This window comes from Paroedura picta, chromosome 14, assembly GCF_049243985.1.
Source record: "Paroedura picta isolate Pp20150507F chromosome 14, Ppicta_v3.0, whole genome shotgun sequence".
Classification (NCBI taxonomy): domain Eukaryota; kingdom Metazoa; phylum Chordata; class Lepidosauria; order Squamata; family Gekkonidae; genus Paroedura; species Paroedura picta.
Genome location: NC_135382.1, coordinates 11,094,605 through 11,120,543, shown reverse-complemented (window position 1 = coordinate 11,120,543; position 25,939 = coordinate 11,094,605). Strand labels below are relative to the sequence as shown.

General features: G+C 40.4%; 1 protein-coding gene across 9 annotated transcripts in view; it reads right to left on the bottom strand.

Annotated features, from left to right (window-relative positions):
• Positions 1–25,939, bottom strand: part of ANKHD1 (ankyrin repeat and KH domain containing 1) — a 122,710-nt gene that overhangs the window by 43,584 nt on the left and 53,187 nt on the right. For all 9 annotated transcript variants that reach the window (XM_077309513.1, XM_077309508.1, XM_077309509.1 and 6 more), the window contains exons 7-14: positions 24,971–25,065; positions 23,417–23,654; positions 21,017–21,208; positions 19,963–20,072; positions 19,471–19,558; positions 12,312–12,439; positions 11,998–12,141; positions 11,325–11,427 (exon numbers count right to left, since the gene is read on the bottom strand). In XM_077309513.1, coding sequence (XP_077165628.1) covers positions 11,325–11,427; positions 11,998–12,141; positions 12,312–12,439; positions 19,471–19,558; positions 19,963–20,072; positions 21,017–21,208; positions 23,417–23,654; positions 24,971–25,065 — 1,098 coding nt within the window. The remainder of the gene's footprint in view (positions 1–11,324; positions 11,428–11,997; positions 12,142–12,311; positions 12,440–19,470; positions 19,559–19,962; positions 20,073–21,016; positions 21,209–23,416; positions 23,655–24,970; positions 25,066–25,939) is intronic.

Genomic DNA, 25,939 nt, shown 5'->3' with positions numbered 1-25,939 from the left:
CTTTGTATGCACTTTTAAGACCAGCAGGTCAACAAGACAAGGCAATTCAGCAGTAGAGAGGCTTCCTCTATGGTTCTGACTCTTGGTCTGTGTCTCACTATAGTACACCTGTAGCACTTTAGTTTGTATTGTTTGTACCAACTTCTCTTGTTCTGTTGGCCACTATCATGGGCATGACATTGGTGGTCATAACTTTGGCACTCCTCTTCCTGACACAGGTGTCAGGGAAAGGATGGGAGTCCTACTGGTGCATTGTTTACCCAGCCCACCAGTGCACTTCCCACTGAGGTTGTCAGCATGGCCACGTGGATGCTGAATTAACCTAGACTGATGGTATGAGGGGATTTTAACGTCCATGTGGAGACAACCCTTATCTGGGAAGCCTCAGACTTCATGGCTGCTATGGCAGCACTGGGACTCTTCCCAAGCTGTAATGACCGCCATGCACAAATCAGTCCACACACTAGATTTCATCTTTTGCACAGGGTTTTATCTGAATCGTGTGGCTGTGTGAACCCGTGCCACGGTCTGATCATTTCCTTGTAAGGGTCGATTTTACAGTAATCCTTCACCCCTGGAGGGCTGAAGAGCATATTTATGCTCACCCACGAAGAGTTATGGATTCTGATATTTTCCAGAATGCTCTGCAGGATTTATCTGGCCCTGCTGGCAGTTTCCTTGATTAAACTGAGATTTGGAATAAAGGTCTTCAAGGAAGTTACTGATTGGATTGCCCCCTTACACCTTGGGTTTCTGTGGCTCCTTGGTATAATGACAGTCTGATGGACCTTAAGAGGTTGCTCAGATGGCTTGAACAGAAATGGTGATGAACCCAGGACAAAGCTGTGAACGCACACTACAGAACCCAACTGGAAGCTTATGAGGTAGCAGTGAAAGCAGCAAAAAGAGATTTGATGCTTCCATTGCATCTGTTGTTTGTAACCAGCTCAATTATTTAGACTGGTTCAATTTCTGACCACCCCTTCCATGAAGCTTCAGCGTTTCCTGGATGAGATGTCTGCCTTGACCTTTTTCAATCAGGCTTCAGGTCTCACCTACAAGACCAAGATGGCTCAGGTTGACGATCTTCATTTGCATACAAATAACAGGTATACTGGCACTGTTGATCCTTTTGGATCTATCAACCGCCTTCAATACACTTTGACCATTTGCTCCTGTTCGACTGCTCTCAGAGGGTTGCCATCAGGGAGGAGAGGTCTTCTGTGGGATCGCACAGGGTTTGATCCTCTTTCTGATGTTATTTAGCATATATATGCACCCATATATATGCACCCTTTTGCTGAGATCATCAGGAGTTGGGTGACAGCCAGTTTGGTGCAGTGGTTCGGAGCCTGGAGAGGCAGGTTTGATTCCCCTCTCCTCCACATTCAACAGCTGGATGACTTTGAACTAGTCACAGTTCTTTGGACTTGTCACACAGCAATTCTCTGAGTTCTCTCAGCCCCACCTACCTCAAAGGGTGTCTGCTGTGGTGAAAGGAAGGCAAGGCAACTGTAAGCTGCTTGGAGACTCCTTCAGGTAGTGAAAAGTGGAGTATAAAAGCCAACTCTTCTTCTTTTTCTTCATCTCTTTCTCCTGCTGGATAAGCGGCCAGCAACGGGCCTCTTGGCAATATCCCAGTGCCTAGATGCAGTTGTCAAGTGTTTAAGGGGAATCTGCCTAAAGTTGAATCCATTCAAGATGGGGGTCATAGGGCTGGGAAGGACTGAGATGCCAGCTGAAGTATCTCTTCTGAGACTTGATGGTGTCCAGCTGACAGCTGTAGACTCTGTAAGTCTTGGATGTGGTTAGACTTGGCGCTATTGTTGAACAGACAAGAATCTATGGTAGCATTTTTTCACCTATGCCAGGCCTACCAGTTGGTTCCCTATTTACGTGAGTCAGACCTTGCCACATTGATCCATGAATGGTCACCTCCAGACTGGACTGCTGTATTTTGCTTATGCAGAGCTACCCTGAAAAATGCTTTAGAAACCGCAAGTAGTTCAGAATCTGGCTACCAGGCTGCTGACTGGAACATCATAGTCAGCTCATATTACCCAAATTTTACAGCAGCTACCAGTTAGTTTCTGGATCCAATTCAAGGTATTGGTGTTAACATTTATAGCCCTCTATGGTTTGGGGCTCTTATACCTCCAGGACTGTCTCTCCAGTTACAAATCCACATGCCCCCTACAGTCATCCTCTCTGGGTCTCCTGACGGTGCCTGGACCTTAGGATGATTCACTTTGTGGTTACTGGGGAGGAGCTTTTTCAGTGATGTGGAATGCACTCTTTGATGATACACATCCTCTGTGGGACTTGCATAGTTTCTGCGGGACTTGTACAGCCTAATTATTCATGTTGGCCTTTGGAAGTTAGCCTGCCATTGGGCTGGTTTGATAGTAGCACAAAGTCATATTGTTTTGTATTTTTTATACGTTTTGTTTATACGTTTTATGTAAACCGCCCTGAGCCTCCGGGGAGGGAGGTATATATAAATATAATAAAAGAAAGAAATAAAATATATTTTAACTGTATACATATCATTTGATCGTCTTGGTTTTTAACTGACTTACAGGTTGAATGGCGACTAAAAAAATCTAATAAATAAACACATGACTGATGATATGGGCTTGCTGACCAGTGGATCCTGAGGTGGGTAAGGTTGAAGGCTATTCCTCATGATCACTATTTTTCCTTGGAGTGACTTTATGCAATAAAATAAGGTTTGCTGGCCTTACAGTGGAAAGTCATATCAGCATTAACATTCTTCTAGCATCTTCTATAAACCCTTATACTATCCCCTGTAATTTTAATCCCTTACTATGAATCCTGGAGTATCAGAAGTCTTGAACTGTAATCATCAATAATTATGTCTACTTTCAAACACCAAGAGCACATTGTGATTGTTCAACAACAACAAAATCTCAAATAAATATTTTTTTGCCAAATGGAATTGAATGTATCACACACATTTACCATCATAAATGTAAACATCTAGCCTATCATGCCTATGGCTTGAATCAAGTTATACTATTTCAATAAAATCAGACAAGATGTGTGTTAAAGCTTTGCACAATAGATGTTTAGTCTGTGATTCCAAAAGCTACCCTCAATAAACCGTGCACAATGTCTGAAAAATCTCCAAATTCAGGGTATGGCAATCCCCCACTAGGGAAAAAGGGTTATGATTTTGGATAGGTAAAAAAGCACACTTGGAGGCTCGATGGGATATACAAACAAAATTAGAATGAAACTAAAAAAATTCAGTGGGACATCAAAGACTAAGGGCTACAAATATCTGATCCGGGAGCTCCAGCTGGTCCAAAATGCAGCATCCCAACTTCTCTTCAGAACAGGGTGGACTTTGTGCATTTAGATTGGACTAGGTGACCCTGAAGGTCCCTTCCAACTCCATGTTTCTATGATGACTGAATCACATTTAAGATATTATTAACCTTTAAAGCCCTAAACAGTCTGGGACCTTCATATATGCAAGACTACCTTCTCCCCTATGTCCCTCAAAGGAGGTTACACCCCAGTACGCATAATCTACTAATGATCCCCAGCCCCAGAAAACTAATACGGGTTTCAATCAGAGACAGGGCTTTCTTGACTCTGGTGCTAGCCCAGTATAACATTCTCCCAGAGGAGATAACAGACTAAAAGAGTTCTGTCAGGCCTATGGTTGAAGCCCAAAATCCACCAAATACTTGGCCTATGCATTCAAATAGACATCTTTCCACACCAAAATATCTGAAGCACTGAGTTTAGTACTTTCTCCAACCCCCTGGCCAGGAAGAAATGGTCCTGGCCAGTAAAGAATAGGAAAAATAGACCATGATTTAAATATTTATTGATTTTATATTTTCTGTAAAACTGTGATTATGTTTTTATTCAAATTATAACTATATGTTTTTCCTAGCATGTAAACCACCCTGAACTTTTTGGAAGGGCAGTATAAAAAATGTAATAATAAATAAAGCCATTTCAGATTTCGAGCTCTGGCCCAGGCAGCTTATTCAAAGGTACGATGTATTCAGATCTGAATCAAAACATAAAAGAAGAGGCCAGTGTCTGACCACAGCTTATACCTTATATACAATGAATCACGGCTGCACGTTTGAGAAAAGTGGTTGAGACTTAATGTCGGCAACAACCAAAGTTCCTCCCAAATTACAGGGCCTGCCAACTACCAGTATTTCTTTCATGCTCCAATTTTCACTGGCACATTTGGGTATAGAATGGCTGTAGGAAAGACTGAAAGCAGAGGTGCAAATTGTGTGTCAACAACATATTGGTTGCACCAATCGCTACTTGACCCTTTGATATAGCTAATGCATTGTTTACCAGGGGATGTACAAACCAGAGGAGGATGTGTACACAGGACACAACACTGCAAATCAATGACCTACAGCAAAAAGCAATTGTACAGTAACTAATTTTTGCATCTTCATAAGAATGCACAGGATCATTTAAGGGTGGTTCTATACATTCTTGCAGCCAAGTTATGAATACATTAAAAAGAGCTATGACCAATGTAGCACATGGGTCTCCTATAACACTTCTGACTCAAACACATCAAAACAGCAAGAACAATTTATTGCTGGGGGCGGGAGGAGGAGAATCAGACAGGAAGATTTTTTTGGGAAAAGGGAAAGTAACAACTCTTTCCAAAAATACAGAACTGGAATCATGGCAATAATTATGGGAGAATCAATATCACAATACATTTCTAAGCTATTATGAAACATCAAAGTTCAATCATTTCTAGGAGCCAGGTACCTGGGGCAACCCAATGACAGAGACCGTGAAGTCACAAGTGAGCTCCAGGAATCAGACAAATCATTTTATTATTTCAGCACCACCACAAGAAGTGCTTGAATTGCTGTACCTTAGAATATACCCTGTCCTGATTTGAAGAGTTCACATTAAAAATAGTCCATCATTTCCTTGGACTGTTCACATACTTCATGCAAAACAGGCTGGCAATCTGACACGCACTATTTCCAATATCCTAACACATATCAGTATCTACTAACCACACCTGCAAGAGAAACTTGCCAAAACAAAAATGCTGAGGAACAGACTTTTCAAATTCTGTATTAATGAAGATGTGTAACAAATAGTAGAACAAATCACTAATACAGATCACTCTTGGTTGCCTTTTCAGAGACACCCAAGCAATTTAGTTTTACTGAAACTGCTTTAATTTGTTTTATAACCATTATTATTATCTGAAACTTTTTTCCAATTAAAGACAATTACCACTTCTTGCTGTTGGGCTCTAATGAATATCAACCAATGAAACTGACCAATGGAAGCATCAACCAACTAATGTACCAAAATAAATTAAAGGTATCAACACAACACTATACTTTTGCTCTTGCATAACAAGTAAACACTTCTGCACATTTTATCTGTATTCTAAGATATTTTCACTCATTTTTATCACCAAAATTGAGGTGTAGAATTTAAAAACGTGGATTAAAATGTAAGCAAGAGAATGTTTATAGCCAAGCTGAATTTTTTATCTGATACAGTCATTATTTTTAGTTCTTCCTACATTTTTGATATTATTTTGTCTAGATTCCTTTTGTAAAGCAAAAAATGAAAATTAAAACCACCACATTGCAATTGACAAGCCCAATGGGATGAAATTCTGCTTTCAAAATCTCCCCCCAATTTTGCTACAATCTCTTCCTACCCTTTCTTGCAGTAACCAGTGGCTCAATATTCCATCCATTCTTGAAAATTTGCCATTTTTTTAAAGCAGATTTCTTGGGTTTTTCGCTTCAGGTTGATTTTTTCTGTATGCACTCCTTCCCTTTGTCTGTGAGTAGCCTGCTGGGTGGCTTATTATCCATTTGGAGCCCAGCAATTTTACTATTAGTACACTTGTGTTTCTCAATTGACTTACTAATTATTACTGTTTAAATAAAATTCAACCATGAGATCTCCAATAATCTCCAATAATCTTTATACAGCTTTCCCTTTATTCATATTTGGCTAAGGGCTAAGTGGACGGAGGCAGTCTGGGTGAGGGGCCAATCGGAAGACGCAAAGCCCCTCACTAGGACAGACAGCAGTTCTAGCCAATCGGGTGAGGACACAATCTAGGCCCTCACCAGCACAGGCCAGAAAGGCTTCTAGGCCCTCAGCAGGACAGCTTCGAGGCCCTTACCAGGACAGGCCACAGAAAGGCTTCTAAGCCCTCATCAGAACAGGCCACAGAAAGGCTTCTAGGCCCTCACCAGGACAGGACAGAAAGCCATGCTTTCCCCTCGGGCCTAGAAGCACACCCGGGGTCTCAAAGAGGCCCCGGGTGTGCTTCCAGGCCCGAGTGGAAGAGATATAAAGTGATTAATGTATTTAATGTTCTTCAGCTATGCCTTGTTTTAATGTTTACATACACCTCAGGTCTCTTTTTGCATATACTGGAAATTTGATCATAGCATTTGATTGGGTCATTTGTGATAGCAGATTAGAGCTCTACCAATCTGAAGATAGTGGAAAACACCTTGATTCTGGGTGACCTCATCTACCCTCACAGTGGCTGGAAAAATGTGTGCTCAAGTAATGCAGTAGCTACAAGGTCTCTAGAAATCTTCAGTCTGTGCAGCAGTTCATGAAGGTGACTAAAGGTGTTATGACTCTGAACTTGGTTCTGATAAGAGCTCTAGTCCTCTGTGAGATGTAGATGTTGTACCCATTGGGAACAGTAACGATAATACTATCAAGTTTGGCATTTATCTCCAACTCCAAATCACATTAGAATTCAAAAGAAGGAACTTTACAAAAATGAGGGGACTAGTCAGAAAAAAGGTAAAAGGGAGAATTACGTCAAATCCCTTCAGGATGCCTACGCACTATTGAAATCTACACTACCAGACAAAACTCAGGGGCAACGGTTGGAGTTGACTGGTAACAGACTCAAGATACATAAATGGAAAACCTTCTTTACCTGATGAGTAATTGAATTGCACTGCCAATGGATACAGTTATGAATACCACGGATGATTGAGAGGGAATTAGATTAATGAGGTTTGGGAGTGGAGGGGCCCATCAAAGCTGCTAGTCATGGGCCCATTATGCATGGCCGCTGAAACGGCGATTTCGGGTCACATGGAAAACGTGGAGGGGGAAGAAGCGAAGCAAACCGCTTATGCACGGGATGGGGCGCAACAGCGGCAAAACCCAGAGTAACCGATTATGCACGCGGCGATCCCAGCGCCGCTTCCGGTTGCACCCCGGTCACCCAGAAGCTGCGCTTTCTTCCGCATTTTGCTAACGCGGCTTTTTCGGCGGCATGCACCGAAGCTGCGGCCGGTTGCAGCCAGCACCATGCGTTATCGGTGATTTTAGTCGCCGTCATTCCACCCCGAATGTGTGTTATTCCCCCCGTGCATAATGGGTCATGGTGAGTAAAGGGAACTTGAATGTAATGAGGTAGCAAACATCTGAATATCAATATTGAAGGGCAGCAGAGGGGAAAGTGTTAGCCTCTATGCCTGTTCGCTGGTCCATGAGAGCAACTCTTTTGGTCACTGTTAAGCAAGATGCTAGTAAAAATGGACCACTGGCTTGATCCAGCCCAGCTCTTTGTCCCTGTGTTTCTATTGTTTCCAAACTTTGGATTTCTTGATTTAATTCTTAACAGTCCCAGGTAAGTCCATTTTAGTAGCATGACCATGAATAATGCTACTCTAGTATCACAAGCTGTACACTTTCTCTGTGGTACAATACAATATCAGAAAAATTGGCCTCCCCTACTCATTTAAAAGTTTTCCATTCAGATCACCTACTTTAATTTTTCAGTGAGCACTCAGAAACATATCAAGACAAGGTATAGTGATGGGTTTATCAAACATATGCAAGTGTACACAGAACAGTACAATGAGTAATTTAAAAGTACAAATTGAGGGGGGGGGGAGTACAAAACAAGGAAAAAAACTCTACAAAAATGAGGCCTTCCTAGCCACTTGATATCCTTATGAGTCCTCCATTCTTTTCTCTTCATATTCCCTTAAGTTACAATCTCAGAAAGTTCAAACAATATGGGGGACAAAATCCTACCGCCAACCTACATGTGTCTCCTAAGCATCTTTCCCAAAATCAGAAAAAATAAGACACATCTAGTTTCCCCAACTCTGCTCAAATTCATTCACTACCACTTGCAGGAAGGTAGAAAGTAGACAAAACATTTCTTTTCTAATCATTATGGGTGAACAGATTGGGGTAGGGGCTACACAGATCAGTAACAGCTATACACTTAAACAAACCAACATTTTTTTCCAATGAAGAGGAAGAGAAAGTCATTGCACTATTTTTTAGGACACCAGACTCTGGCTGCTTTCAGATCTCACAAATCAACCCGCTTGGTCAATTCTGCCCATTGCTGTTTTCACTTGCTCCTTTCCCTTCACCCCTTATACCAAGTACACTGTTGAAGATTTCCACCTTTTGGAAAGGCTTAAACAAAAACTCCAATTTGCCAAAACGCCCAAATGCAGGAAATTATTTCCTCCTCACAACCAAGACTTATAAACTTGGATTAAACTGCTGCCTAGTATCACAGTTTGCAAGGACGACATCAGCTTCCATCTAACCAGCTGCCCAGATTCAGATGTTATTGCTAATTTGAGTTTGATTCAAAGCTCCCCAAACTAGAAAGGTTTCAGCTATGCTTCACGCACAACAGGAGGAAGGAGGCAGCATGTGAGCCAGCAACAAGTGAAGATCAAAACCACCATGATCATTTTGATGCAGTTACCTTGGAGAAACTCTGGCTCACTTACTTTGGCCATATCATGCGAGCCAACTCAATGGAAAAAGCAACTATGCTAGGACATGACTGGATGGCTGACATCAACAACTTTGGACTTTTTCTACTTTTCAGTCTTTCTATATTCAGAACTGGACAACTGATATTACAAACGATACATATTCTGTTCCAATTGTGTGCTCTTTTTATACATTGGGGTTTTCTACACAGTATACATTATGGGTGCCTTCCTTATGACTAGTCCAAACAGTGAAGACTACAGATTTCTGTGGCCATTCCCACTTTATGAAGTTCTCTACATGAAGAGGTACTCTTTCTCCGGTGATATTCTGCAAGCAGCACAGAGCAGGCTTGGAGAAGCTGGGTAGAAGTTTGTAAAAATCAAAAAAAATCAGGGCATGTTAAGTATGATATACATTTAAACATGTACAAGACCTTTTGTTTGCCTTCATACCATACTTGCTCCTCAAATAAATTCAGTTTTCCAATTCTAAAGCAGGTTCTAAATTCTAAATCTATATTTAAACTCCTGCTAACTGCACATGAACACTGGCTGGCTGCATCAGCAACATGTTCTGACTTCACCTGTTAACATGTTACTTTCCATTAAAATGTCATTCCACCATGGACTAAGACACAGTGGACAGAATGGAGGATAAGCATAGTATGCTATTGCTTGCTTTTTATATGGCTGCTGTGTTCTTTCTCCTGTTGCATGTAGCTTGTTTTCTATTTTAACATTTTTCATAAGGTCCACTGTAGATCCTTTAAAGCAGTATATTAATATTTTAAAGCAATCAATACATCAAAAATTAAATGGGCCACAAAGGTGACAACGCTGTTCAGTATGCTATTCTTCCTTCTTAAACTGAAAAAGTACACAAATCTTGTTCTCCATATAGATGACCTCCCATGATGCATAAGATGTTCCACTGCAGAAATTTCTCCAATATTCTCATGCTTACCAGGCACTTAAGAATTCTGTATTTATTTGAAAGCGGATCTAGGCCCCTTTTTCTCAAATTAGAAGCCTAGCAACAATGTGGCGACTGAGCAATGAATGACTACAATGGTCACTAACCAGAGCAGTACAATTAAGGAAGCAGGTTTTTCAGTTGACATTCTAAATGGTCAAAATACATTAATCTTCGTAGTGATCAGCTTTGGCACAGAACTCACCCCTGCATTGAATTTCAAAAATTTGTTAAAGCCGAGTACAGTGATCTGATATTAACGTATTGTATCAGATTCCTGAGAACAAACACTATTTAAGCCTACAGTAAACCCTATTTAAATCTAGACACACAAGTGGCTGGATCCAGAGAACTGCTTGCTAACTCATTTTTCTCACCTCCCCAGTTTTTGTAGCCCCCTACTATAAGTTCCCAATAAGTGCTGAAGGCTGAGACTCATAGAAACAGAGTAGGAGGCAGAACACAGGACTGCAATTCCATGATAACTTGGAATCAAACCCAGTATCTCTTGAAAAACCAAGTTATGTTCAAGAACTCACACTTCTCAAAGGCAAAATATGCTTACTAAAAATGCTCCAGTATCATCTGATGTTATTTCCATTTTAATTCCATTAATCTTATGTCCTCTGGGAAGGACTGAGGGAAAGTTTATGCTCTGCACAGCACCTAGCATACTTCTGGCATCAACACAGCAATTATATAAGTTTTTCACTTCTGGCTCAGTTCATTTCATCCCCCCGCGCATTATCTGTTGTTTAATACATAGCTTTACTCATTTACATTCACTGGTCTTCAAACAACCTCTAAAAACAAAACAATAAATTCTTTGATAAGATCACTCATGTATATTACAGCTGTTATTTAAGAACTGGGGAAGACTTAAGAGGCAGGTGCAATATACAATCCACCTGCCACATATGGCACTCCAACAGCAATTCAGTATGCCTCCTACCTTTACAGTTTGCCTGATCAGAAATCCTAACAACTTTGCTAAACTAAGGCTGCTACTTAACAACTTTGCAAAAAAATACCTAACATATGTCTTGATTTACAGTCAACAATGTCAATGAAGGAAATGAATACAACATTTGACTAATGCTGCACATACGAGTCGTAGATGCAGAGCTCATAGTTAAGAAATCAAACAGTAATTTTCCACAAAGTTCATCAAATGTAAAAATGCCACAAGCCATGTATTTCTCTGAAGCAAAGCATCTAAATGACCAAATACATTCTAAAGATAGTGACTAATATTTGCTTTCGTTAAATGTGACAAAATACTTGGACAGAACAAGGAGTTCCAAGCACAATTTGTGATGTGGTATAGGGCATTTATTGTTTTTGTTTGTGTGTGTGTAGGGGGGAGGGAGTTAGCCATTCAAAGCGATATAGCACTCATGATCCTGAGCAGCTATTTGGATCTTTGCCAATGTGTTTTTAAAGCTTATTATGATGGCCTAAAACAGACTGCTGCACAACACAATATCCAATTCCAAACCCTTCCCATGCCCTACATGCATAACATATCATTTAATGTTGTATACTGTATGCTGACTACTAACCTTTGGGGAGACTCAAAAGTGCAGGAGGGGTCTCTTGAGGGGTTCTGTCAGGTTCCTGGGGAGGTACAACCATGGCAAGTGCATGCATTGGTACACGTGGGACCTGCAAAGTCAACTCAGAGGGAAAACTCTTGTCAGCAATTTTAAGAAGCACAACTTCATCCAAAGTGTTTAGAACACTCTTACCCCATCTCAAAAGTGTGCTCTGCATTAAAAACATGCTCAAATGTATCTTCACAAGCTTTAAGACCAAAGAGAATTTCCTATAAAAGTTATGTACTTAAATATTTTAAGCAGGAATTCTGAATTAAGCCATTTAAAAATCTATCACATGCACAATGACACTACAGAGACACTTCAGTTAAAGGAATAATAGATACTGCAGGAGATGCTTTCAACTCTCAGCTAGATCTCAGCTAATGACATTATTTCAGTACTGCATCAAATATATGAGGGTTGAGCAGATACAAGTACAGAAATGTAGTACCTGCCTGAATAAACAGAAAGGTCTGTTTACTTCCCACTGGCTACAAGCCTGCTTTCTCTGTTTTCTGTAAGTAGCCAACGGACTGAATTTCACTCCACTTTCTTTCCAATCACATTTTTCATATTTAAACTTGCACAATCAAAAAACATTTTCCATTGTTATAGTTAAAAAAGCTTTGCAGCTTACCTGAGACTGATCCTGAGATGGCGGTGTGAGCTGAGACATGTCTGTGGTTGGGACTGACAGAACGTTGTTTGGGTAATCCAGTAAATAGGAAACAACATTTGTGTGCCCACCCTTTGCGGCTTCAATAAGCATTGTCGAGCCATCCTGGAACACACAATTGAGCATGACAGAAATGAAGCATTTGGGGTTTTGCGCAGTCTGCAAAGCAGAGGTCTCAAATTTTACTACAAGGTCAGCTCAATAGCTGGAGCATTTTTGGCCTACACCAATCAAAATACACATACAGTCATTGAAAACTGAATGACATAGAATACCTTAAGACGATGAGTGGGGTCTGCACCATGAGCTAAAAGCAGCTCGACAACAGCAAGATGGCCCCCAGCACATGCCAACGATACAACTGTATGGTCATTATTAGCTGTAGCCCGGTTAACGTTGGCACCTAACAAGAAAAAACATAGTTGAGGGGAACTTCCATGGATATTTTTAGTTTCCAAATTCTATTTTTAAAGGTCGTAATTCTGGAGCATAAACAACTGACAACTGCTTATGGTGTTACTGTCTTACTGAAATATTGTTTTACTAATAGTTGATGCTTTGGAATAGAAATCAGCTTCAAGGGTCAAAGGAATAAAAGTGGATGATTTCCAATTTAAAATTAAAAGCTATACAGATAATGTGGTTATAAGAGACTTGGGTCCCCAAAAATTGTTACAGTACATAATGGAACGTATCAAAGAATTTGGATCCTTCTCAGCATATAAAATCAAATCATACAAAAATGACAATTAAATTCTTAATACAACAAGATATTTTAAAGAGTGTAGAATGTATATCAGCCACCAATTAAATACCTGGGAATAAATGTGACTGAGCAAACAGTAATTTTTAAAAACTATTACACAATTATCAGAAGACCTGGAATTTGATACTAACAGATTTATCCAGATGAAAAAATCTTTTAGATGGGAAGAATATCTGCAATAAAAATAAATGTACTACCGAATGTCAAGACACAGATGGAATCTTTTGCCATATGTGATGGACTTGTAAAAAAGCAAAAAGATATTTGAAAGAAATGCCTGGAAAAATGTAGGACATATTAAGATTTAAATTGGAAGCTAAGAATATGCTTGTAGGTTTACTGCCCAAAAATTATCAAAATTTTAAGAGATATTCAAATATATGAAGACAGTAACTACAATTATCTATGCAACAAAATCGAAATAGATGTCTGTCCAAGCTCAGAAGAATGGGAAAATATATTTGCTGACTATGCAGTAATGGCGAAATTAACAACCTATTTGAAAAACAGATCAGTTATGAAACCTGAGAGACAGAGTGTGTATTATGCAAGCAGGAGACAATTTTGGAATGCTAAACAGTTCAAAACTTACATATAAATGTAATAGAATGCAGAAGCAGAATGAGAACAAGTTTTGAATAAGGAAGTGGACTTGGCATAAGGAAGAGGACTTTTAACATCTTTTATTTTCTTAATATGAGATGAGATATGAGATATATATGTACTTTGATATATTGTTATAGCAAGCATACAGGAATGGAAAAATATGAACTATTGAATATGTACTAATGATGAAACAAATAATGTAGTTGCAAAACATATCAGTTATAAAATTTAAAATATAAAAGTTGCCCAATGGAAGTAAGGACCATTGTATTTTCTAGGTAATGTCTTAAAAACCATGACAGGGATGTTGGCAAGAAATATTTTCTGTGTATACACTCTGTAATATATATAATTATCCTTCATATAACAAAATCAAAGTCCTGTAGGACCTTTAAGACAAACAAAGATTTATTCAAGGCATGAGCTTTCGAGTGCAAGCACTCAAAAGTGCAAGCACTAAGTTCCTATGAACATAATCTGAGGAAGAATGCTTGCACTCAAAAGCTCATGCCTTGAATAAATCTTTGTTGGTCTTAAAGGTGTTACTGGACTCTTGATTTTCAGACCAACACGGCTACCCATTTGAATCTACCCTTATCCATTGTTGTTCCTCTATATATTTGTGAAACAGCCTAGGGCGGTGGTCTCCAACCACCGGGCTGCAGCTCCCTCTCCCTGCCCTCCCCCCCGCAGTAAGAAACTTCCCAGGCCGCAAGCTTGCGGTCTGGCAAGCTTCTTACTGTGGGAGGGGGGGAGAGGGAAGCAGGGCTGCGCATGCACCATGCGTAGCCAAAAACGCGCATGCACGGTACTAACGAGCTACCCAGCACCCGCCTCACTTGATCTGGCTTCGAGCTGCCGCCCAAAGCCACCTTAAGCTGCCTGGCCAAGGGAGGAGACCCTTTGAAGGCCCGTTCTTAGGAACGGACTTTGAAGCTAGTCCTTTATATAATTATGTTACATGATCCCTCTTCTCCTTTCTGTATTCCCCTCTATACTATTACTTTGTCTTCTAACTTTGTTTTGTATACGAAGAAATCAGACAACAAATGGTATGGAACAAAAGCTTCCACTGATGGAAGCAGGAGAAAATTTCTGGCCATTACCCTCCTGCAGCAGACATCTAACCCCCTTTGCTGTATCTGGCCAACCACATTCACATGATTCTAAGTTGCCTTAGACGGGATCACATCGCTTGGCCCATCAGGGTCAGTATTGTCTTACTCAGACTGACAGCAGCAATCCAGGGTCTCAGATGAAGGTAATACACATTACCTACTGCCTAGTCCTTTAAATGGGAGCTTCTGGGGATTGAATCTGGGACCTTCTGCACATCAAGCAGTTGCTCTACCAATGAGTCCCTCCCCTCTCTCTGCAGGATCATTAAGGAGGGAATTTTGGGCTGCAGCAAGAAGGTGAAAGCGAGGAAATTCTATTCTGGCAGAAATCCCTACTGTCACACTAGATTTTGGGTATGATTCAATATTTTACAATGGGACTACTGTCGTCCAGTGATCAACAGAATGAATTGCAAGTTGCACCAGTTCAAACCACAAATCTTATGGCGAGCTTCTGCCTCTCAGCTTCCCATCCCTCTTCCATATTATTGAGATTAACAATTGAGGAAAACAGATATATATATATATAATAAGCCTTCCCTAAAAGTGGATGGGAGCATGTTATACCGTAAGAGAGTAAATGATCTCCTATGTTCTGGGAAAACAAGATTAGATAAATAAGGTAATGACCTCAAATTATTAAGTGGAGGAAAACGGATAGGCAGGGTGGCATAAACTTGCTTTGAATAAATAAAATATGAAGCTTTAGAGCTCTCAGGAAAACACTGTAGAACTCTGAGTCCTAGTGGGCTGTTCTCCCACACACCCCCAACTTTGAGAACAGACTAGGAACACTTCCTCTGACACAGTACTACCCCAAAGGTTCACTTCTGTGGAGATCCCATTTGGAGGCAAGAGAGGATGCAGGCAGCTATGGTATTTTCAACAGATTTTAGGATTATTACTTACAGTTACAATTTGTTTCTGAAATGACAAAGGAATGATTTTATTTGGGAGCTGATCATTCCCTCCCCAACTGATGAACTGAGGATCTCTTTTATCTGATGAATGAGCCCTGGCTTGTTTTAGCAGATGAGCTCTTACTGATCTTCTCTACCTAAGTGACTAATCACCCAATCCTGTGCAATGAGATAATCTGCATGGTACAGGTAGTGGTCAGGACACCCTCCATTCACTGAGGAGAAGAAATATCTCTTTCTCTGTTTGTCAAAGATAAGATCCTGGCAAGGAATGTCAAAAAACCTTATTTTGAATGGAAACATCACCACTGGAATTTAGAGGACTCACTTGCTATAGTCCTCATTTTCCAAATGCAGTATCAAATGAGACCAAAGTGCCCCATCCAGAATGAATCTCAAAGCAAGGAAGTGGCAGATATTCAGTACATCTCTTCCTATGGGATTTTTGTAGAACTACAGCTCCTTTGGTGCAAAGGGCAATAAATTCTGATTGTGCTAGTTTATGATGAACCCCGTAGATAAATACATGTGACTTAATCTTCCCCTTTAGGAAGACCCTGAAGACCTTCCTACCAATATTGGGTAGAAACAATTCACTTTTAGAATGTGGGGAAACCAATCTATGTATCTATCATATCTACTCCTGGATATGGAAAGGGAAATCAGTTTTGAGAGCATCCAGACTAAAACTAAGGTTGCAATATTAACGGATGGAATTTGGAGCAGAACCACTTCTGAGTTTAGACAGTTCCTTGGGTAGAGTTTATAGAATCTTGTGAAGGTTGCATCTGAAAAATGGCTTGATATGGGAAGGCTTTAAGAAGTGGCTGATGTCAAGGAGAACAGGAGAACTGAAAACCTTTTCTGGAGAAAGTTGTATATGAATAAACCTTATTGCACTAGGCCACAGGCCATCATAAATAGCACGATATTGTTTATAGGTATCACATCAAGGTCATAAACAATAGCGTGCTATTTGTGATGGCCTGTGGCCTAGTGCAATAAGTGCAATACTGTCCCAATTAACAACATTATAGAAAAAAAAGTTAATGCTAGCTATAAGCACGGCAGTTCAGCTGTTGGAAGGAGCCATGATATTTGTCAGGCACTCAGTTTGGATATATTAGTTTGTCGTTTACTGAAAGTAGTTCCCTCAGGAGTTACTTTGTATAGAAAATTTTCCCCAAGTTCTGCAGATAGTGGACAGTCTAATAGGTAATGTGGAAGATCTTCAACTGATTGATCCCTGCAAATGCAGAGATGTTGTGATAAGGGAGTTTGGGTATACCTCCCAGACAGGACAGCTGACAGCATTAGCTGGGATCTCAGGGCTGAGAAAGTCAACCTTAGTTTGCTCACATTTAGGTCAGTCAAATATGGGGCTCTATTATGATATTTTCTGAAGTTCTTAAATCACAGAGCACATCTAGATCGCACGATTATAGCTCTGTCAATTTTTGCATCCTGAAAATAGATCCACACTTTTAGGTCATTTTTATTTCCTAGATCCACTAGTAAGTCATCTGGGACAATGTAGCTTGCAATAATAGCATTCAGAAAAGAAGTGATCCCTTAGTTTCTATAGCCAAATTAAAGCACTGATGACTAAAGGATGCAGAGGTGGACAGTTGGTTTTTAATCTGCCTCTTTAATAGAGCTAAGTGTGCGCGGGCCTTGAAGGAAGGAAGTCCTAACTCTGTACTCATCAGAACGGCTGGAGCCCCTTTAAATAGAACTACAACACGCCTCATGAAGATGTTCTGGTTGATTCTACACTGATAAGTATTTACTCCTTCCTATCCCACACTTCAGTGCCATACAAAAGACTAGGAATAATTCTACTGGTAAACAAGAGCCATGTCATCTACATGTAACAGCACTGGTATTTTCTGTTGACCAGCAGAAGGTGCAACAAACTGTGGATCATCAACTCTCTGAACTATTTCATTGATGAATAGATTAAAGAGCATAGGAGCCAATACACAACCTTGCTTAACTCCAGTTTGGTGTAGTGGTTAGGAGCGTGGACTTCTAATCTGGCATGCCGGGTTCGATTCTGCACTCCCCCACATGCAACCAGCTGGGTGACCTTGGGCTCGCCACGGCACTGATAAAACTGTTCTGACCGAGCAGTGATATCAGGGCTCTCTCAGCCTCACCTACCTCACAGGGTGTCTGTTGTGGGGAGAGGAATGGGAAGGCGACTGTAAGCCGCTTTGAGCCTCCTTCGGGTAGGGAAAAGCGGCATATAAGAACCAACTCTTCTTCTTCTTCTTCTTCTTCTTCTTCTTCTTCTTCTTTCCTAACATGGGATGTCCTTTGCTAGGGAGCCTTATGGTACTACTTTGATTTTTGCAGATGTATCTCACTGTAATTGGCGCAACAGGAACACAAGGTGCTAATCCAGACTTATGATGACAAGTTTCTGTCAAAGTCTCTCTCGATGTATTGAACCAAAATCTTTTGACTGAAGTAGTACAAAAGAAACGCACTTTGTCTTCTGAGTGTATTGAGATGCAAGGTCTGAGATCAAGACCATCATACTGGAACTCAAATGTGGAGTTCTACAGGGAATGATACTCTCCCTGACATTATTTAACAACTTAATGCAATCTCTGGCCCAGCTGGTCTGAAACCAGCAATGGAGGGCCTCCTGCATCTGGATCCATTTCTCTCAGGTAGCCCCACTGCTGAAGCCACCTCCTGAATTGTTGCAGTCTCCACCTCCACCTCCTGAATTGTTGCAGTTACTTATGTTTCTAAGTTGTGTTGCTGTTGCCTATTAATTGAAATGATTATTATGTTCGGTTCTCAATTGTTAAAGCTGTTTAATGTACATTCTGTTTACTGGTTCTATATACACCGCCCCAAGACGTCACAGTGAAGGGTAGGATATAAACTGAATAAATTAATGAATGAAATAAACAAAGGAAGGGTCCTCTTTCACTCTGGTGGCATCAACTATGGAACTCCCCTCCTACAACATCAATAGCAAAAGGCTTCCAATATGGACTCTTAGACCATTCGTGGAATGCTCCTAGAATCACAAAGGTGATAGCTACAGGTTTATGTGAAGGGCTATTAATGCCTTCATACTGTAACATGCTCTATGCAGGACTGACCTGGTGTTGAATAAAATCTCAAAACTTCAGAGGGTACACAATACCACACAAGATATTTGCCTGCCATTAGTTACTAAGATCATATTATATCAACATTAAAAACAACTGAACTGCCTCCCAAAATGTATCTAGGCCAAGGCCATCTTGCAAAGTCCTTAAATGGTTCTGCTTTTATCTACCTCAAGGTCACAGCACAAGGACACAGCACATTTGGAAAGTCTTGACCATCATGGCAGGCTCACAGGATACTTGGTTGGCCACTGCATTAAACAGGATGCTAAACAAGTCTGATCCAGCATGGCTGGTCTTATGTTCTCTTATCAGAGTCTATTCCTGTATTAATCTCCCCATAATACAAGATGTTGCAGAGTATTTATATGTCAAATAGCTCACCTAACATCTTCATAACTGATGGTAGCTCTTTAAAAGTTGGGAGTGTAAAGGTGATTACATAATTTTCTATCATGTCTGGTGTAGCTGTTCACTAGATTCAAACCATGGATGTTGCACATACCAGATGTTAGCCATCATGCTGAAATATGACTTTCCATTTTTTCCACTAATTTTACTTTTGATTTATTTAGACCAATTACTTTTGATTTATTTAGACCAAATGTTGATAAAACTGTTGGCTCAAAACCTGCTGTTGCCAAGGCAGCTTCACTTCCAGTTATTACAGAATGGCTTCTGAAAGCAGTAGCTGTTGTAGAAACAGCATTTGATCATGCTTTATTTGTCTGATCTTGACTGAATGTGGAATTCCTCGTATCCACACCATTACAGCAGGATTAGCTTTTAAAAAAAAAATAAGATTAATTTTAGAAATACGAGTTCCATAAAGTAAAACGGATTCCTTATGCATAAAGCTCCTGATAGCCATGTATTCAGCTAACACTACTAACCTTTGCTAATAAGAAATTGTACAGTGCATAGATGACCCGCTCTTGCAGCCTTCATTAGTGGTGTCCTTCCACCTTCAGATTCATGTTCCTATTTAGAAAATATTACAAAGAAACGGTAATTCATATAGGAAAATACATTACCTGACTAATAGCCTATGTTGTGTTCTGCTGCTAAAGCCAGGGACTTCAGGATATTAACACCAGAAGATAGTACAAACAGCATCCCAAATCCAGCAGCAACAGCCTTAGTGCTACCACAGAGATTCCCCTTCTGTTCAGTACCAATGTCAGAGCACTTATATACACACTACTCAGATGTGTACGTAGCATCTTCAAAGGCTGCTTTGGGACCCAACTTGCAAGTCAGTGCAACCATGCCAACAGCATTAAGAATAGCCCTGCCCCATGCCTTAGATAGGTAGCTGACACGGTTCTTACTTGTTTTCAGAAGGAAATGCTGTTAATTTTTTAAAAAAGATATTGAAGTCTTACTAAATCTGCACCAGCTTGAAGCAGAACATCTGCAACATCTGTGTGTCCATTTTCACAGGCGTAAGTCAAAGCAGTGTCTCCTGTAGCAGTTGTAGCATGAACATTCGCTCCTGTTGATGAATAATGAGTTATTCTCATAATGTATTCAAAGTTGCTCACTAAACATCCTTTAGTGAGTGTCAGTATGACCAATTTCAACACAGAAGTAATGAATTAGAAGTCTGGTAAAAACTATAAAACGTGTCAGGATCCAGAAACCTTTTATAGCTAGTGTGATGTATTATTGTTGTTGTTTTAATCGCAGACTGCCCGGTTAGATCTCAAATTGTGCCTGGAATTTTTTTCAGTTTCAAACATCTTTTCAAAATGGGCCACTACTCAGGACATATAGAGGCAAAATACACCTGTGAACATATGGTGCAAACAGTGTTTGGATTCTGGTACCATAGGTACAAGTCACCTTCATACCCCATGTAAATGGCAGTATGAATTAATGTTGTCAGGAATTTTGCAAGGTTTCATCAAATAAGCAACTCTGAGCACCAAAACTGGCATGGAAATTACTGTCTAGATTACCCACAGCTCCAGAACAGTTAAGTAGCCTTCCACTATAACAGGACTTGTTCTCTAATTCTTCATTGCTGGGAAATGGGTGAAATGCCAAAAATGAAGTGCACTCTAAGCTACCAACCTAATTATTACCAGCTTTTCTGACATAAATGCCTAAATGTGATCAAACTATGCAAAAAGCATAATGATCAATGACTTAATCAAACACAAACTGTTATTTTCATACCACAAGACAAGCAACTTCATACCACTGGCTATGAAACCACCATCAAGGATGCTTATAAAGTTTCATTCATGAGTCTCCCAATAATACTTTTGTCATCCTCTGTAATGCTGACAGGCATTTGTAGGAGCTTTACCAACATTTTGGGAGAGGAAACAGACAAGCCACCCAAACACTAAAGAGGCCTGGAGAACTATTACTTGTCTCACTTGCTAAAAACTGTACATCTTCTGTAACCATCCTAATTGCAAATAAACATACCTGCAGCCAGTAAGTATTTCACCAACTCTAAGTGGCCCTCCTGTGCTGCTTCCATCAAAGGTGTGGAACAACCCAGTTCTATGTCAGCTCCTGCTTTAATGAGGAAGTCAGCTACTTCTGAAAAACCTCCACAGCATGCCAAAGTTAGAGCAGTCTCTTGTGTCTCTTCAGTCTGTGCATTGATATTAGCACCTATAAACCAAAGAATGAAAGGATTACATAAAATTACTAGCATCACTATGGCCTTCACCTTCACTAGGATTTACACTTTACTGATGTGGCAGACATTTTTCTTGAAATCTGGGTGTCTCCAATATAAGGGTTAATACAGTTAGCTATACTATTTTGCTAGTGAAGTTAATACTATAATCATATTTCTATACAGCCTTTTCCCACACAGTGGAGAATAAATGCTATGTAACTAACACTATATAAAACCAAGAAAACAGCAACCTACAGACCAATCCATAAAACTAACTTCCCCACTGCAGAGTCGGCAATATTCCTTCCTTTAAACTATCAGCTTTTCAGACCCTCATAATCTCTCTTGGGTCTGGATTCCACCTTCAATTTATTCACTCTTAAAACCTGAGCAGAGCCCTTGGGCAACAGTCTAGTTACACAGTTACTTCTGGAGTGTAATTTAATAAAAGACAGGGCTTTGGCATTATTCAGTATGTTGATGACACCAAACACCAAAGTTATGAATGGTCTAATGACACGAGGAAAAAACAGGGCTCTGAAGCACTCCACACCATCAGGGAATCAATTCAGATACTCCAAAAACACATGGATAAAGACTGAACCCACCAGAACCACTCTCTGCACACTCTACTTTCCAGATGATTTAATAGGAGCTGGGGTGAAACTAGACTGAAACAAATCAAGGGAAGATGTATTATCCAGAAAAATAAAGCTGGCACACCACTACCTGTTCAATTCCCTGCCTCTCCCAACCAAAATCTGATACTGGCCTATAATTACTTGGATTGTCCTTTACTAAAATAGGCTTAGTGCCATAGTTTCACAGGCCAGTAAAACTGCCCTCCCCTCTACCAAACACCTATTAGCCTGACATTAACCTGAAGGCCAACAAAGATGATCAGACAGTGCCTCTAACACCTCCAATTTTTGAAGTGGATCTGAGTCTATTTATAAATAATCTTCAAAAAAATTCAGAGTTAACCACTGAATTACTCCCTTTTGTAAACTCAGTTTTAGGAGTGGACTATTAGCTAACCTAAACTATTTCTTTGTAACAGATAACGATACTTTCCAATCTAGCTTGGATATTTTTATCCAGCCTCTTCTCGGGGTGGTCTATGTGGGTTTCCCTTCTTCACTTTATCCTCAGTCACCCAGTAAGGTGGACTGAGAGACTGAGGTGGAAGTCAACCCAACAAGCTCATTGTAGTCTGGGGATCTGAACCTGGATTTTCCAGATGCTAGTCGAACACTCAGACCAGTACACTACACTGGCCAATGAACTCTACGGTGTACGCTATAGTCTTCCTGCAAGAGCAATCGCACAAGTTCTTACTAAGGCAATAAGTAGGAGCTCTATCTTGAATGTGGAAGAAGATGATGTGAAAAGACTTACTGAGTTCCTATCAAAATTCTCTAGAGTATTCTGGAAAATAATCTGATCCAATATTCTCTAGGAACAGACCATTCTCATCTGGTCATCAACCTTTTGACGGGTGGTCTGTGACAGTACCACTCATGCCTTAATACTAGAGGGGCCTTACTTCTAGCTCCCTTACCAGATAATAAGAAACCTGCAGTTCAAAAAGGAGAAGATCTATGATCTTCCTTGTATCTCAGGTCAGTTCCATGGCTACCATGGTGGTTATAAGTCCTGGTCATGGCCAGAGCCAAACAAGGAAGTTTCATCATGGATGATGGTGACCCAATCTTCAATACCAAGCCAGAAACTATTTACTACTTCCATCACTGCACACACAGCAGACCTACAGAGAACGTCAAATGTTGCATCCCATCAACCAACATTATGACAACCATTCTCAGACTGCTGACATGAAGCAGCATTTCATGTCAGAGGATATGGCCTCAGCAGTCCTGCCAGAATAAAGAAAATGCATCTGTGCAGAAGCAGCAGCTTGTGGATCAATACGGATTCCCACAAAAGTTTCTTTGTCAGATGAACCACCATCTCCCCTCTCAGCCATCTCTCATAGCCCTAAAAGGACAGTAACATACAGATCCAAATGAACAAAAAGTCTATTTTATTGTTAGGCTTTTGTTATTACCTGCTCCTGAGCCTTCGGGGAAGAGCATGACATAAATAAATAAAATTATTATTATCTCCCTTGCCAAGCGATAGGCAGGTAAAAAGGCAGCTAGGCATAAACTGCTGCAGAAGCAAAAGTGTTCTCTTACCTTGTGCCAGTAGAAGTGCTACCATTTCCTCGTGGCCTTCCCGAGCCGCTTCCATCAACGGAGTATAGCCTTCATCATTAACTTCCTCAAGATTTGCTCCCCTTTCTATCAACAGAGCTGCTAGTTCCACGTGTCCACCACAAGCAGCAAGAGTCAGTGGAGATTCAAATGAATCAGCCGGCATGTTTACTTGTGCACCACTATCCAGCAACAAACGAGCTACTTCCACATGCCCATCCTGTTAAATAAAAGCATAACTTAATGAAGGAAATGGCCTCACCAAGAAACTGCTAAGTACCATTAAAATGATTTCAAAACTAGAATGTACTCAGATTATACTGCACTGAGTTCTATAAGCGTTTCATTTTGTGTGATACAGCACAGTAATTCAAAAAATACTTCACACTTTTTGGAAAAAAATACCCCTTAATACATCAAAAATTCTCCAATACCTAAAAATCCAAAACACAGGGAAACCAAGCGGCAGAAAAACTAACGCAGCCTAACCCAACCCACCCACAGCCATGGGGGCTAAAGAGGCAGAAACAGCCGCACTCCTTACAACAAAGGACTCTGCTCTTGCCAAGCTAATTCAGTTGCCGATGACTCATATTGTTCTAAATCAGGCTTTCATGAAAGCCTTGGGTTTCTCAACAACCCTGCAAGAGTTTCCCAAATGGATGGGAGTTAATTTTTTATATATATTTAAAATTTGTTAAACATTTATTGGGTGATACAACCATATATGGTCATTCATATCGATCCATTCTCCCTTCCAACAATGGCCAATGATGGGCCTGGAGAGGGTGGGAAGGGGAGAGGGCCATGGGTGGGCGTGGACACAGCTCTGCTTCCCAACCATATTCTGCACGATTGTGCCGCTTCTGGGGTTTCTCAAAGCCTGAAGAAGTTTCAGGGGCTTTTCAACAGTAAAAAAAATTGAGAAAGTCTATTCCAAACACTCAGTTGCTCATGAGGTATATCTTACCAGTTACTGAAAATAAAATCTCGGCACTCGGATGAATCACTAACTCGCTATCTGCTGGATGGTAAAGATTCTCTAAATTCAGCAGCTGTAGCTTATTTTCTATGTCAAGCTTTTTACTCTTAAACTATGGACTAATTATATTTGTTTTGCTGGGAACTACTTCCTTTAAATTGTTTTTATGATGCCATTAAAGGTACCTTGAACTTTTGACACAATTTAACTTTTATACATTGATGGAGCACCTGCATTACTAGTTAGTTTCCATATCTTACTGACTGTATAGATCAATTCAAAGATAAAATTTTATTTATGTCTCCTTTTCCATGGTGGAACAGGTAACATATTCACTAATTCAGTGCATTCATTTCTTATTTGGATTATTGTATGTATCTGTGGTTTAATCTCTGTACTTCTTGTTTATAAAACAATAAAACAGACATGTACCCTCTCACACAATACCAGGCAATAATCACCAGGCAAACATTAATTATAATTTTGAAACTGCCAAACTTGCTTCATATTATATTGGCAATGGTATTCATTCATTGTTTTCTGTAGTCACTCACCATACAAGCCTCCATCAAAGCTGTGTGCATCTCATCTGTTTTGTGCTCTTGATCAGCTCCAGCTTCAAGCAGGAAACGAACCATATCTAAGTGACCTTCAAAAACAAAACAGATTAAATCTTAATGAACAACCCAATACCTAAACAGTTCAATGTACCTGGCAATGCTATAGTTCATGTATACGCATAGTTTTCTTCATATTCCCTAATTCAAGTTGATATTTAGATGTATCTGAAACTGCGTGGGAACTGCTCCTGTACAGGTATGAACTGTACCTGAATGACAGAGTGAGTAGAGCAGGGTTTTTCAACTAGGATTTTGTGAAACCCTGGGGTTTCTTGATGGTCCTGGTAGCATTTCCTGAATGGGTGGGAAATAATTGTATGTATTTTTTTAATTTGTTAAACATTTATCAGCCCACCCACCCCTCCCAAAATGGCCAATGAGGGGCCCTGGGTGGGCATGTACAAAGCTATGTTTTCTAACCATATTCTGCACGATTGCACCACTTCTGGGGACTCTCAAAGACTGAAGAATGTTTTAGGGGTTTCATAATAGTAAGAAGGTTGAGAAAGGCTGGAGTAGAGTCCAACTGCATCCCTGCCAATTCCAATGTGGAGTTCTACAGGGGCGGTTCTCTCCCCGACATTATTTAACATCTTTATGTGCCCGTTGACCATACTGATCTGGAACTATGGGCTTGTGTGTCACCAATATGCAGATGACACCCAGCTCGCTCTGTCTCTTGATGGCTGGTTGACCAAATGCCCCTCTGAATTTGTTTGGCTGGGTGTTTTGAGGCAGTGGAAGAGTGGCTCAAGGGCAGTTAAAGACAGAGGTTGTATGGGTAGGAAGGAAGGGGCCAGATCAGGAAGCCCAACTGCCCTGGCCTGAACGAAGTGCAAATGTCAACAGCTCCTATTGTCAGGAACTAGGGTATGATTTCTGATGCCTCCTTATCAAGGGAGG